Here is a 15,933-nt window from a genome sequence, read left to right as displayed (position 1 = left end):
TGACTGGTTGGCACTGAGTCCGCCAATTGACTGGCATACCGGTAATAGTGGGAGTGGGCCCTGGGCCAAGTTAGTGTCACAGTGGGTAATCAAGGATGCACTATTCCCTACTTTAGTTGTGCTATCTACTGAAGACAGGAAATCCAACCAGTGAGATGGCACTAGCATACTTTAGTGTAAAATAATATCATGAAGGGGAAGTTATAAAAAATGTTCTTCTCTATTTCCCACCCTACCATTTTTTTGGCTTAGTGCCAATTTATTATATTGCATTACTGGTACATCAAAAGTTTTATACGCAAGAAGTTCAATCAATAAATGGAAAAATATTAAATATAATTGAAGTTCTTATTTTATATTCAGCTACTTATTAAAAAGGTAAAAAACAAATTAAAAAAACTGTAACAAAATATAACTACAAAACCTGCCAATTTAATAACGCAACTACTTCATATGAAGATGAAGTTACTGTGAAATTAGTAAATGAGGTTAATTTTCAAACATGACTTTATTAGCTTAATGCAAAAGGATGAGTTATCTTGCAATAAAATGAATTAAAACATAATGGTATAAGCTATGTTAACCAAGGAATAACTAACTAAATATCTAACACTGTCTTTTAGACCTGAATTTCTTTTTTAGCATTTTGATGCATGGACATAGATCTTTTATTTCCCTTATCATCTAATCTGACCTGAACTGCATTTTATAATTTTTTTATACATAAAAAAAAAAAAAAAAGGCACCATTGGAAGAATAAAATAAAAGACTTTGGAAGGCAAACTTACCATTTGTTAGTTCTGGTCTAATAGGACCCCACATAGTCTCTATAGAATATGCATGGTTATGTTTAAAGCATGAGCAGTAAACCACCATGGCATTAATGGGGAGGTGACATCATCAGCAACAGCATGAAGGATAAGCAGAAATGGTCAGCATCATCAGATCATCATCAGCACCCAGGATTTTATAAATTAGCACCACCAACCCAGCGGGGTAAAGTTAGTGAGCAGTATCAAAAGTGAGTGAGATATGCGAGTATAAGGGAGAAAGAGAGAGATACAAAAACACCTAAAATTACCATGATGACTATAATACAATATCTAATAAACTAGTAGAACTAGTGAGACAAAAGTTGGTCATTATGCACTGACTTGAGTAGAATTGCCCTGTTGTATATCATTTTTGGCATTTTTAAAAAAAAAAAAAAAGACAAAATTTACTTGAACTTGAGATCTATGAAGCTCCAAATTCTAAATGAATAATATCAACATTTAAAAAAAAAATTTGATATTATTTATTGCAAAAAATGTAACCTTTTCATCCAAGCAAAAACAAAAATTGAAAGGAATATATACCCTGTCAGTGCATTATGAAACTGGAAAATTCACAAAACATTCTAGATATAGCAACAAGCATTTACAGTGTAAAAATTGGATTGTTTTACACTGAATTTGCAGTATAATGATTCAGAAATTTATTATTACAAATTTGATGAGTACAATGCCTGATGATAAGGCCAAACAAAAAAAGGTTTGTCTCAAAGCTCACGAGTGATTTGAAAACAAATGCGAAATGCGATTTTTTTAAATTTTTTTATTCCCGACTTGGTATTTTTACGGTATTTTGAAAAAAAATGTCTGATTTTCGGCCGAATTTTTCTAGAAAAAACTATTAAAAAAATTTGAAATAAAAGGAATTTCCGCATTTCTTTTTTTTCCAAATCTTGCGATTTTACAAATGCGCGCAAGCTTTGAGATGAACCTTTTTTTTGTTTGGCCTAAGCAACAAGTATTGATCTGTATCATAATTGATGTTATTGCAAGCTTCCATTTTTACATGAAAATTTTACATCCATTTTAAACACAAATTCTGATTTTGGAAAAAAGAAGAAGAGACTTTCTAAGATCATTTATACAATCAACAATTCACATGCAGAAAGTTCATTTACACTCATATTCAACACAATGCCAGTAAACCACATAAAATTTAGGTGTGTTTATCTGTAGTAAAGTACAAGCGACATGAAACCACAACTGTGCTAGAAGTAAAAGTAAATTAGTAATAATAATATCAATAAATATCAAAAAGAATTTAAATCAATGTAAATCGGAGATTATTAACTTCAAAAATTGAGGAATGCTACATGTAGTTGCTACTGATAGGATTATGTCTTGCATCAGGCTAAATTTGCATTCATAACAAGCTGCTGCAGTATGGAATGTAGCCATGACCTTATAGGTATAGGTTTGAATTAGAATTAGAATTAAATTGACAAATCATTATTGACATAAAAGTCTATCTGATCTGTGTCAGAAATGCATTTTGTTCTTAAAGCTCACACCCACCAGAATTGGATCTCGTCACAGATCCTGGAAGGTGATCACGTCCACACTTTTCATTGATCCCGTGCTTTCATCACATGTCACAAGATGACCTTTTGGCCACATTACTACTCCACCTATTTCCAGATGACCTTTTGCCCACATGGCTACTTGATCTATTTCTATCCTGTGCAGGATCCAAACTTGGCTAGCTATTCAAATAATTTTTCTTTAACCTTTGACCCATTAATCAATTAGTCAATGCAAACAGATAGAACAAAGACCTAAAGGCAGCCGACAATTAGATGGATAACGTTACTGGTTTCAACCTTTCCAAAATTCCATTGCAAATTAGCTCAAATTTTGGCTCCTAAACTTGAGAAATGGCCCGAGTCTACAGTTTCACTTAAAAGTGATTGCTACTGTGTATAAATTACAATGCAGTACCATTTCAACAGTACATACCATTCATAACTTTAAACCGCAGAATGCAAAATGGAAGTCGGCGTTACGGTGGATTTCTTTAAATACTATTGGATATTTGCCAATTTTGGAGATAAAGAAGTCTTTTCAAATATCCTGCTTCTAGTCTTTCACCACAAGTTCTGGTTTGCTGGCTACTAATAAAATACTAGAATAGAATGAAGCCTTAGAAGTAAGATACTATTACTATCAAGAATTACCACAAAATCTATCAACCTGGACATATGATTGTCAGTAAAGCTTAAACTTCTGACCTTACCAGCCCATCCTGTACCCAACTTCAATATTAACCTTTTGGAATCAACAAAAATAGATGTGAAATAAAAAGTAAAAAAGCAACCAGAAATCGCAGACTGTATTAATTAATCAATCCGATCATTCATGGCTTGATAAATTTCTGAATTTGTTCATTATTTTTACTAAATCAAACCAATTGGTCATATACTGAAGGGAGGATGAAAAATTGGAATTATTTTGTGGAAGGTTGTTAAAGGTTAAGGTTATAGCTAGTTTTAAGCTTGCAATTCCACACTTTCACAGCATGCCTTGTCTAGTCATGTATGAAGTAATTGAGTTTACTAACAACAGAGACGACAATGCCTGGGAGGAACCCAATAAGGTCATGGCTGGGTTATCCTAGCCCTGATGCTGGGTTTGCAATTGGGTGTGGTGCTACTTGGGTGGGTAGTTTTAAGTAGCAAATGAGCGCTATCTTAAATGAAAAACGGTATGCTTGTACTGCACTCATTCATTTTCCACATGTATTGGTTTCATTAAGCTCAAGATAGAAGTTTATAAGCAGGCTACTTTTCCAACCACAAACTTGGCTTCTATCCAATCTAAACTGCAGTATGGCAGGTGCATAGGATTTGGCGGGTATTTGAGATGACCAAATACTGATTGGTCCCTCCTCCTTAAGATGGTAACTTATCCTTTTACATCTATTTGTTTGTTCAACCTATAAATGGTGATGTACTGGCAACCGCATTGAAGATGTTTGCAAGAGATCATTAAATGTGCAAAAATATTTTTATAAGAAATCAGTAATAGTTCAAGAGATCTCAGTCAGAATTTAAAAACGTAAGTTTTTTGCAGACAAAAAAAGACATGAACAAGACAACACATTTGCTTTCTCATTCTGTATCTAGAATGATTAACATTAACTTTGTGGTTAAGAAAGGAAATTCATAATGTTGCCGTCACTTCCAGCGATCAATCTGAATTGCTAAATTTAGACTTTTTAAATTGCCAATGTAAGTAGAGAACATTTCTTGACAACCCAAGGTTGTATGCACTTTTAATAAATTTACAGTTTACATCAAAAAATATTATTTAAGTTTCTGCCAGTGCAACAAAATGTAGTTTCCTCTATACCAACTGAAACATACATAGTAAAACTCAATATTCCAGATATAAGTGAGCTTCACTCTATTTGGCAATGCAAATAGTATTATCATTAATTTGACATTTTAAAAATGTACAGACCTAAATTCTTTCATTTCATACACATGAAACTCCTCCTAATACCAGCAGTTGAGATGCTCATTCAGAAGGCTTAGGCAAATACCACACTGTCTACTGACCTTTCCTGATAGGGCAAAACCTATTGGTTTATAATGGTATTATACCTACAGCAAGTACCCTGGCACAGCCAGGTTCAAAGTCGGTTCAAAATTGCTCCTAATTTTCTTTCGCTTTTAATACCGATCACTTTTTAAGGACATTGGCTCTAACTATAGCATTGCACAAGTAGTATTTACATCTGCTTTATGCGTAGTGTTTTGACTGGCTGCTAGCCTGGAGGCGCAATTTGCCACTTCAGTGACCTGAACTCTGAGCGTTCTCACTTCCAACAAACTTTTACATGATCCATAATGCAGAAACATTGCTGACTTTAAAACATAAAGGGGAATCCCCTTCTATTTTGTGTTTTGCTCATCTTTTGGTTTCATTACCGGGTCTCATTATCTATCTTAGAGGAAATCATTATAGATATAAAATAAACCACTTGAATATGAAATCAAATGAATGGCCAATTTATGAATGAAAATGGCATACAAGTTAACACCCCATTAACCATGAATAAATGCATTGTATTTTTGGTATGCTATATACCGAACACACATATCCCAAGTGATCGTACAAAACTAGACTCTGGGCTGTTTTTCTATTAATTTTATTAATATTTTTGAGGCATTTGATTGAGGAAAGAAAGTGTGATATTTCTTTCTCAAAATAAACTGGTCCAAATCTATAAATAGCACTAATTAGTGATACTTTTGGCTGCATGCCAAAAAAATCATCAAGAGGTTTGAGTGGAATGGTGAGAGGCAGCTGCTGTATAGAATATTAATAGTAATATAATACTCTTTACTTTATATCTTACTCTGTTACAATGTCTCATCAGTTCTAATTAAGGTTGCCTTTAAAAAGCTATGTTTTGGGAATTAAGAACCCAATGAAAATTTGGAATTGAATTTAATGAATCTAACTATCTAAATCACTGATGCTGGTGAAAATAAAAAAGTGCCATTTTCAAAACAAAATAGGTAGGCCTAAATTAGGCGTAACATAAAAAAAATTAGGGTAGGTACAAATGTAGGTAAGGATTTTTTTTTTTTACTTTTTAAGCTGTAACTTTCGTTTGATAAAGGCTTTGGAACTTTTCTTCTTAACTTTTGATATGAATAGTATACAACATTTTGGCTTTGCTGACCGGAACCCTGGATAACTTCTACTTCTGCTTGGTTAGTACCGTAACCGGGGTTACCGACTTACTTGTCAATAAATATAATTACACACCCAAATAACCTCAAGGTACCGGTATATGAAATGAAGAAGTGTAGGCTTGTTTGAAGGCAAATCTAATTAATCAAGTTATATGTATGTATGTATGTATGTGTGTATGTATGTATGTATGTATGCACAATCATATATTCAGTAGATGGAGACTTACCCATTGCTGTGTTTCCTTGGCATCTTACTCCTGCATCCTCATGGTGATTGCAGTCATTTTGGCCCCAGGGTTTCTGTCGGCAGTGGATTAACTCGGCTTCATTCCCATCACAGTCAATATCATCCATAAGAACGTTTCCTGCATAGGTTGAAATTTAAAAACAAAATAATGAATAATGGTATTTACTATTTTGTCATGTGCCGAAATCCCCCTATGGAGAAGGTGCTCAATGCTCAAAATCATATTTTTATTGACAAACAGAAACACTTGTATGCAAGACAAAACAAACAAAACAACACCAAATTGAGCAAAATTAAAGAAAAAGAATGTGCCTTTTATCCATATCCTTATAACCGCACAGACTAATATTAAGGTACCGGTAATTGGAAATAATATCATGTACTAAAACTTTTTTTCTTTCATTAAGTAACGTTTTAAAAGCCTGTTGAAGTTGAGCAAAACTGAAACATTCAAAGACAAAGCTGATCTCTATGCATTACCTCTTCCTGGTCCAAATGCCGGTGCATTGATAGCAGCTACAGCATGTCCATAGCCTAGTTCTCGGCATACAACCTCCGCATCCAGTATGTCCCATTCATCATCACACACTGTACCCCATTCACCGTCAACGTAAACCTAGAAATCGCAAGACAAAAGTTGATCGGTCACTGTTGCTTACAATGGTACCGTCTATAGGCCTATTACTCATTCTGAAAGAAATGCCATCAAACATGCAAAAGTCCTTGTGCCTTGATATTTAAATATATAGCTAAGCTAAAGAATTGTTCAGTATGTTTGTCTCATGCACAGGTCATGCCTGTCTCATGCAAAGACAAAGCATTATTACAACATAGTTATGCATGCATACTCAATAGCTTTAAAGAGCAGGCTAGTCAACAATTTTCTGAAATTTTCTCACTGAGGAACTTATATTCAGAACTTCAGAAGTCTTAGACTAGCTTAAGGTGTATGTAGTTCGCAAGGCAAACTTAAAAAAACCGGGCAAAACAGACGTATCATTTATCGGTATGACATTTTCGTTATTGATGCTGCCCTATTTTAAGTACGGTATGGGTTCCTCGTACTAAGGTGTATGTACACATACACTACATAAATGAAACACTGGATAGCCGCAGTTACTGGAACTAGTAATAGTTTGATCCCGGTTATAATACAATCTTGTTAATTGCCGCACTTGTTGAATTGAACTTGAAACTGAACATGCTGAAAGTAAAAAAAGTTAGTAAGCTTCCAGTTACATATCCAACTCTTCAGTTTCAAAAATCCATGATTCCAACATTATCCTGACATAAGCGTAACTATGACTTCTTGTATCATTTTTCAAATCACTTTGAACATTCAAACGATCTTTTATCGTCCGCCGGCCTCGCGCACATTGCAAAAAACAAAAACGAAATTCGTGTGGGCTGCCATTTTGTTTTAACAATTTACCCACAATTCCGTGCGTTATTTGTACCGGGTACAATAATGTAAACAAACATGACGCACGTGTGGCCATTGCGGGCGCACACCACCAATAGCGCGTCCCATTGAAATACACGTGAAAACACGTCTCTTCTTTGCCCGATTTTAGACCTTTTCGGCAACAAATTGAACATAAATATACCACCAATCGATTGCAAATCGATGAAAATTTAATATATGTTTCAATGTACGGGTAGTCTTCCGATTAGATTTCATGATATGGGCGTTTAAACAGCACCATGACCATTTTCGACCCGTTTTTACCCTGAAAACCCGTTTCTGGTCATTTTCTCAATCCGAGGGCCTACTTTTTTCAAAAATTGGATTATGCAACTTTTATGGGATCCAAGTTCGTTTATAGGTCTCAAACTTTTATTTAAGCTATAACATGCTTCTCTTTTCCTTACAAGTCCACAGAAAGGCCCAAAATACCTCAAAAAGATTTCGTTTTACGGAACTCATCCACATTACATCGTGCGCGGAGTGATTTAGAGGTGTGCGCCCTTATAATGCACATTTGTAAAGTCGATTCTTTTCATTATAGATTTGAAAACTTTATTACATCTTGGATTAAATTGTCAAATTTTATTGCTCTAGGATAAATAGATTTGGAAAAAAATATGTTTGAAGTTATGTGTCCAATGCAGAAAATATACAGTTTTTATGATTTTGACCATTCTAGCAGTCTTGGTCATTTTCTTCAAAAATGTTACTCGCATCAGCGTCTTTTGAATGGTATATTTGCATTTTTATTTCTTTAAACGTAATAAAAGTAAGTTTAAACATTTTCTACACATTCATATTGTTATATTAAGCATCATTTTGCCCCCCCCCCCGAAAAAAACTGAAATTTGAGACGTTTTAAGGACACGTGCTAAAATTTAATCACGATATTAAATTAATGAAAACTCTCAGAACGCCGAATTTGCTGACTTTTCATCACTTTAATGAACTTTAACAATATTAATTAAGAAATTTAAATTACATTTTCACTATAAAACACTTTAAAATCTTTAAGTGGCTTGTAAAGTTTTAATTCAGATCGCAAAATCGGAATTTTACACATATCCGTCCTGTTTTTGACGTGATTCCTGTAAAAAGCCTACTTCGGGCCAATTAAGCCTATCATGCCTTATAAGGGCGCACACCACCAATAGCGCGTCCCATTGAAATACACGTGAAAACACGTCTCTTCTTTGCCCGATTTTAGACCTTTTCGGCAACAAATTGAACATAAATATACCACCAATCGATTGCAAATCGATGAAAATTTAATATATGTTTCAATGTACGGGTAGTCTTCCGATTAGATTTCATGATATGGGCGTTTAAACAGCACCATGACCATTTTCGACCCGTTTTTACTCTGAAAACCCGTTTCTGGTCATTTTCTCAATCCGAGGGCCTACTTTTTTCAAAAATTGGATTATGCAACTTTTATGGGATCCAAGTTCGTTTATAGGTCTCAAACTTTTATTTAAGCTATAACATGCTTCTCTTTTTCCTTACAAGTCCACAGAAAGGCCCAAAATACCTCAAAAAAGATTTCGTTTTTACCGGAACTCATCCACATTACATCGTGCGCGGAGTGATTTAGAGGTGTGCGCCCTTGCCATGATTGCACAGGCTCCCTTTAGCTCTGTTTCTTCCCAAACAGTTTTTGACGTTCGTTTTTACTCAAAGTCATAATTATTAAGTTATATATAAAAGTGATCTTACCTCAACCCGTCCTTCATATTCAGATGGTCCATCAGCAAGTCTAATAGCTAGATTCTTAGCAAGTTTTGGATCGCATGACGAAACACATTTTCCATCTTTCAGATACATCCCATCTCGGCAGCTAGTGCAGATGTCATTCTGATCATCATCTATGCAATTCAGGCAATTCTCGTGACATTTCTCGCAAATACGGGTCCATGTATTACCGTGAAAGTTGACGCCACAATTTTCCATACATTTTGCATCTCGCAGAAAACGCGGGTGTTCGCAACTGAGACAGTGATCGGCGCTATCTTGGCAGGTTCGGCAGTCTTCGGAGCAAAGTTCACAGCGATTTGTGTTAGGTACTCGGTAATAACCATCACCGCATGTTTTCACACAAAGTTGTGAAACATCAGGTCCGGAACATCGCACACCTAAAAATATGCAAGAAAGAATGAGAATGTATTAAAAAAAAGTTTAAAAACCCACATTTAATACAATAAACCTTCAATTTTTGTCACTTTTGATTGTCGAAATTTAGGCTTAATCGAGACAGGCACTTACATTAATTAAAATATGAAACTTTAAAACCTACCAGCATCTTCAAAATGAGCACAATTATGTTCACCCCACTCACGGCGTTGGCAAAATTCTAATTTGGATTCCGCACCAAAGCAATTGATGTCATCGACAAGAATCGGTGTTCTCAAGGGGGCTGGTTCAAATCCTGCATCTTCAGCACGTACAGCATCCAGTGCGGTGCCTAAACAGAAAACAGGAATATAAACAAATCATAATCTGGCATTCCGTGCGTTCTACAAGCATTTTGATATTGATTGTTTATCGAACAAAGATCAAAGCATATTATAGGCCTATAAAATTTTGCATTCTACGAATAAAAATTAATAACATAAACATGATAAATGAACAAATTGACTGAGTAGGCCTAAGTAATATTTATTTCTAAATACAATGGCAGTACTAGTAAACTCACCGAGTTGTAATTCTCTACACACAACTTTAGCATCTTCAACGGACCAATCATCATCACAAATAGTTCCCCAAACTCCTTCGTGTAAAACCTCTACTCTACCCTCGAAGTTATTACTTCCACCTTGCAATCTTAAACGACTTCTGGCTGGACCCTTGGAATAATAACCGATTCCGCAATCGGCTACACAGCTTTAATTTAAAACAAAGACAACAAAATCAAAATCTTTTCAATCTTTTCAATTAATAATATGAAACTGTATAATTGTAATAATCATCTTCGCTATAAATACCACTAATAATTAAATTTTAAAATGTGAATTTGTAGAGGTTGGTTTTATACTATTTTCATTATTTCGATATTTTCATGATACCGTATAATAGGCCAGTATGGGACAGGGGTACCAGGATGTGGTTCGTATACATATGTATGCTTTAATGAAATGAGCTTCTTTTGCATAATTCTATACTTGGTTTAAGTCTAACCATGCTAAGGCCCGACCGACCAAGATTTCCCGTGTTGGGACTTAAAGATTGTTAATGCATGTAAAAGTAAAAAACCCCGTTTTATGGCCTGATCCCCGGGGCACATCATGAATTTTTTGATGGGTATGCTCCAACGGGATTAGAAAATCCAAAAATGTGAGGAATGACCAATTTAAGGGTGTATATTTAGAGCTGGGGTCTTTCGGAGCTGATGCGAGGTCTAAAAACAGGGGTCTTTCTGGGGGAGCATACCTGTCCCCACCCCAACATGCCCAAGGAGTGACCCTGGACCGACCCTACATGTACTTAAAAGGTTTGTCCGCCGCACAGGGCTTTTTTTGTCACCTAAACTTGACGCTCTTTTAGTTTTTGGTTGTTTAGATTTCATTATCGCTTCATTACGCACGAAATATTTGAGATTTTTGAATGGAAAAATACATGTAGTTTTCCTCTGTTGATTTTGTGTAACTTTGCCATGATTTTTGTTCATTTGATTTACCTTGGAGATTGGAATATTAATTTGATTTTACACACTTATCAGATTCCAACTCACCCCCCCCCATCGGATTACCCCTTAAAATTCCAACTCCGCTGGCGTAAATATTGAACGGTGCCTAAGGTACCCATGGTTATTTAAATAAAAGGTTCTGATCAGTAGAAGATCTTCCGGGAAGATCTTTGGTTGAACGAACTGAAATTATTCTCGAGAGTTCTTGTGCTGTATACAGACACCCAGCACTACTATATCCTTGACGTCATCAAAGTAATGAACATTTTATAACATAACCTGAACATATTTGTTTATTGTTATATTTAGCCAACGGATCCCATGCATAGAAGTGAAAAAAAATAATGACATAGAATATTCATAGTCATATCCTCTGAGGTTTTGTTAAACATATAGTATCATTACATTATCATTACTGTCTTATTACTGAATGTAGGTCATGCCTCAAAGGCAGGGGGAGATGTAACGCTGAAAAGACGACTTCAGCCTTAGTGCACGTGCATTGCGTAGGTTGGAGTTTATTTACATTTAACAGTATAGCTGATGACGTAAGAAATATTCTACTGCTTTCTATTAGTCTTACACTAGTACTAGAATGTTCTTAAATCGTTTGTTTACAGTTACATAGGGTTACATTGTCGCTCCGTGCGGACTGCGGAGACACACATGGGTCCTGATGGGATCGAGCTCAAACAAAATATTCAAAGCAGGCTAATTTGGATCATATTTGTGTGGATATTTGTGTTACAGCAGACTTAAAAACAAATAGACAAACAAACAAATGAAAACAAATTGTTGGGAATGTACTTACTCGTTGCCTAATAGGTACTGAGACTCTTCAGTACAGCTAGTGCAAGTTGATGCTGAGTCAACACAAGTTTTACAAGGGGCTACACATGGTTTGCACACCCGTGTGCTCTTGTCGCCAAAATATCCGGGTCCACAAATCGGAACACATCGGCCATTTTTCATAAAAGTGTCATCAGTACAATGGGATGCATCTCGTTTCTTAAGATCTACAGCGAAAGAGACAGTATATAGGGAATCCGTGATAAGGATGCGAGTATCATATGATTATTATTTTATACAATTTTGTTAGGGGAAAATATACGACTACCGGATCGGACTACTGTTAATGTTGCATCTTTTTTTTAAATTAAACACGAACAAAAGGGAAAAGGTATGATGAAAACCACAGATCCTGGAAACTGTGAAAACACAATTTGTAAGAAAAATCTTTAATCTACATTACTGGTATGCTGGATACTTTTGAGCAATTTTCTTATGGGCCTATGTGGCGACGCGGCGTCATTTTTATGACGTATACGAACGTGATCAAAGGTAACACTTCTAATGTTAATATCTTTTTGCACGCGGTGGGCGATATAATACAAAATCTACTTCTTTGAAAATGATTATGATTGATAATATTTAGATGTAGCAATTAATTGATCCATCCCAAATATGACCTTTTTGCCCGGATGAAAAACTCTACAGCTGTTACGGAATGAAAACAACAAAATTCTCACTAAATTAACCGACGTCATTGGAATAATTTAGAAAAAAATTAGTGAATGGAAATGATACGTAAATCACAGCTAAATCAATGAGAATTTAACGCATATTTATTAACAGTAACAGATGTTGATGCAGCCATTAATTAATTTGGGCTTTTACAAGAATTATTATAATTATACATATTTCAATATAGGAGTCTATAATGGTAATAGTAAAAGCAAATGATGTTTACCACCCTGTAATATTTATCTTTATACATAATGATATAAAGAATCAACTTCATACAAACAATTTTAAATATTTAGCACGTGCATGAGAGGAGGGAGAATCTTCATAATTAATGCCTCATCATCATTCGCGGAGGAGACGATATGAGCCACGTGAAATCAACGTGCCGATGTCGTCGTCGTCTTGATAATTCGAATTGTCTCAATGACGCACATCAAACATGGAGGAGTCTTTACTAATGTGGGCTAGTTGTATGGAATACTATCGTGTTGTAGCCTTAGTGAAAAAATATATTAACATAACATTATCTTGTCTGGCACTTAAAAATATCCACGAAAACGTTAAAACGATTATTGAAATATTGGACTAATTACATCATCAGGATATAAAATATTTGGTAAAATCTACGGGATTCGGACAATCGAGGAAGTTAGTTTATGGCTGATATTGTGAAAATGTGCTTTACAAAAAGACGGAAATGGGAAAGGCCGCTGTTGCTTGTCGTTTACTGAGAAGCGGATTTAAAAAAAATTGTGATAAAAATAATAAAAACACACAAATGTATTAAGAAAATGTATCACGAAAATAAGATAACATATTTTCGCCAAATTACGGTGTTTTTTTTGTGTGTGTGTGAAGAACGCCCCATATATACGGGCCAGTCCATGTTCGAGACTGATTTATTAAAATTTCGTGCTGAATTTAAGGAATTTTGATTGAGCTCTATATGTTTTCTTTTCTAGGTTAAACTTTTGTGCTAATTATAATTGAATTTTGCCCGAATTAATCAAATCAGAAATCAAATTTGCCCGTGCTACTACTGGGTCATGGTCTATGGTCACCTATGGCTAAATTTACGCCCAGGTACCTATTTTAACTACAATGCATGACAATGCATGATGCAATCAAATTTACTTTTGTTTTGGTTTGACTCCCACGGGAATAGATTAATTTTACAGAATCAAGATTTTACGGAATTTTAATAAGAGCACACGAAAGGTGAAACGCCTACCTCTGATAGCACTTGCCGAAGCTCCATACACTAGCATGGCTAATACGGCGAGGTGTATTGCCAGAACTATGGTGATGAACTTCATGTTGTCCATCGTCTGGAAAAGTCTTTTCCACCAATATCAGTCCTTACAGAGTCCTTATGTTTTCAATAGAATGTTAGCTTCAAATATTTGTTATTCAATGTTATCCACGAGTAAAGATCAGCTCTGAAACAGATGAGACGAAGAGATGACTTGTATTGTAAATATCATTCGAGATATTCGGAAGAATCTTCAATCTTCAACATGATGAACTTAAAGATTATTATGATTGTGAATTCTGCAATTATTAGTTAATTAATTTGTTTTGTGAATCAGATAAGGCCGTATAAAATTAATGTTTTGGTTCTCGTCCAGAGAATTTTCATGAATTGATGAGGGAGGGAGGTGTTTTTTTTTTTTTTTTTTTTCCCAATTAAAATTAGCATTGTCAGTAGTTTTCGGTCTTCTCCAACAGTGCTCGAGGAAACGATGAGGCCCTTTTTTTTTTTTCAAATGTGAGATTCTGAGGGATAAACCCCTAGAGTAAAACAAAAAGACTTGGAAGTGATGCTTGTTCTCTAATAAACTTATTTATATGATTTCATAAATCATTCCAAAGTCTAAAAAATTGAAAAATCTAAAAAAAAAAAAAAAATCTGACAAATCCCAGAAATTGAGGAGGGAGGGACGAGAACCAAAATATTAATTTTACACGGCCTAATGAAAATAAAAACAAAGGTGAACTTGTGAACTCTATCACCATATGGATTGTTGCTAGCGGGAACGCTGACCACACGTGGTATATAAGTTTTGGTGATAATTTCCCGCGCAACCAGTAGGAAAATTACAAGTACAGTAGAGCCTAATTAGTTTTCAGTTTCGATACTATAACGTTTTTCCTGTAAATATTTCCACAAAATGTACGATATGGCTATTTACAATACCGGTATGTTACATAATTTGCGAGTATCTATGTAAACGTAAGTAAACATTTATACTACACGATGAGTAAAATAATAGTAAATCAACTCACCTTTGTTGGGAATGCTCTTCTTCCAGATCTCCAAATTCAAGAAACGTGCTGCTGGTTTTCTCCCAAATTAATCAAAACTGGTATCAACACAACGAAGAATAAAACCCCACTCATCTATTCATAATACTGGGTTAACAGAAAAGTAAAATTATCGCAAATTAAGAAGACATATTGTTCAGAAAAATACAAAACTATATCCAGTGATAAAACGTGCACGTTGTTATTATGCCGGCGAAAGCGATTCTGATTTTACTACGACCGGCGTTTTCTGTTTACAAACATTAGAGTACCGGGTCATTTGCATATATGAATAATGTAGTATCACTCTCCATTGACCAAAAAAAAGTCCCACGAAGATGGATCCTTCCATTTTTGTTTAGGTAAGCACTTCCGCTCAAATATGGTACGTAACCAATCAGTATTCTAAAAATATGTATACCGTACAATGCTTAGGATAATTGGAAGAAAACACAACTTTTACTGATCATTTATCTTTAAATTTCAATTCATGATATTGTTTCAACAAAACCCCTGAGAAATAAGAAGTCAGTATTTACTAGCGATTATGATAGCTCTCCCCTGTTATTTTTATATGAGCAACCGCGTGTGAGAGCAAATATTAATGAATTGATTGCATCAGGGTCATTGGCTTCCCGGGCTTGCATTTGATTGGCTAGTCGTTTTCATTGACGCAAATGGCTTTAGTCTCGGGTTGCAGGCTGCCTTTGGCTTCATCGCGAAAGGACGACAGAAACTGACTGCGAAGAAGGCTAAACTGGCTCGTGCTGACATGGTAGTGGTACTAGCGTAGCTGCGTAGTATTTCATCATCTTCAAGTTCATAATAATAATAACAAAGTTACCAGCCGCTTTATAAAACAAGGGGTATTTAAAGTCATTAATTACCTAGCCGGGACACCGGCTAGGTCTTGTGATGCTATCGGATCTTTCTTCTTCTTTCTTCTTCTGGCAACAAATTTCAAAATGCTTCTTCTCTTACATGTTACATCCTACAATGACGTCACTTGCACATATGCATCGGCTATATCCAGTGTCTATAAGATGTTCACAAATTTAGGGTCAAAGGTCATTAAGGGGTCATTTCCGGTATAAAACCAAATATCTTCAAAATGCTTCTTCTGCCACAAATTACATAGTACGATGATGTCACTTACACATATGCATCAG

The 15,933-nt window shown here is 35.2% G+C and overlaps 1 protein-coding gene across 1 annotated transcript in view; it reads right to left on the bottom strand.

The window, feature by feature from the left end:
• LOC140159504 (scavenger receptor cysteine-rich domain-containing protein DMBT1-like) overlaps window positions 1-14,972 on the bottom strand; it is a 68,519-nt gene extending 53,547 nt beyond the window's left edge. The window contains exons 1-9 of the mRNA XM_072182993.1: window positions 14,747-14,972; window positions 13,692-13,899; window positions 11,745-11,949; window positions 9,944-10,131; window positions 9,545-9,712; window positions 8,968-9,383; window positions 6,264-6,399; window positions 5,764-5,901; window positions 789-827 (exon numbers count right to left, since the gene is read on the bottom strand). Coding sequence (XP_072039094.1) covers window positions 789-827; window positions 5,764-5,901; window positions 6,264-6,399; window positions 8,968-9,383; window positions 9,545-9,712; window positions 9,944-10,131; window positions 11,745-11,949; window positions 13,692-13,785 — 1,384 coding nt within the window. The 5' untranslated portion in view covers window positions 13,786-13,899; window positions 14,747-14,972. The remainder of the gene's footprint in view (window positions 1-788; window positions 828-5,763; window positions 5,902-6,263; window positions 6,400-8,967; window positions 9,384-9,544; window positions 9,713-9,943; window positions 10,132-11,744; window positions 11,950-13,691; window positions 13,900-14,746) is intronic.
• Window positions 14,973-15,933: the final 961 nt, after the last annotated feature.

Source organism: Amphiura filiformis, chromosome 8 (genome assembly GCF_039555335.1).
Source record: "Amphiura filiformis chromosome 8, Afil_fr2py, whole genome shotgun sequence".
In the NCBI taxonomy this organism is placed as follows: domain Eukaryota; kingdom Metazoa; phylum Echinodermata; class Ophiuroidea; order Amphilepidida; family Amphiuridae; genus Amphiura; species Amphiura filiformis.
The sequence above is the reverse complement of the archived record's forward strand: the minus strand, read 5'-3'. Positions and strand labels throughout refer to the sequence as shown.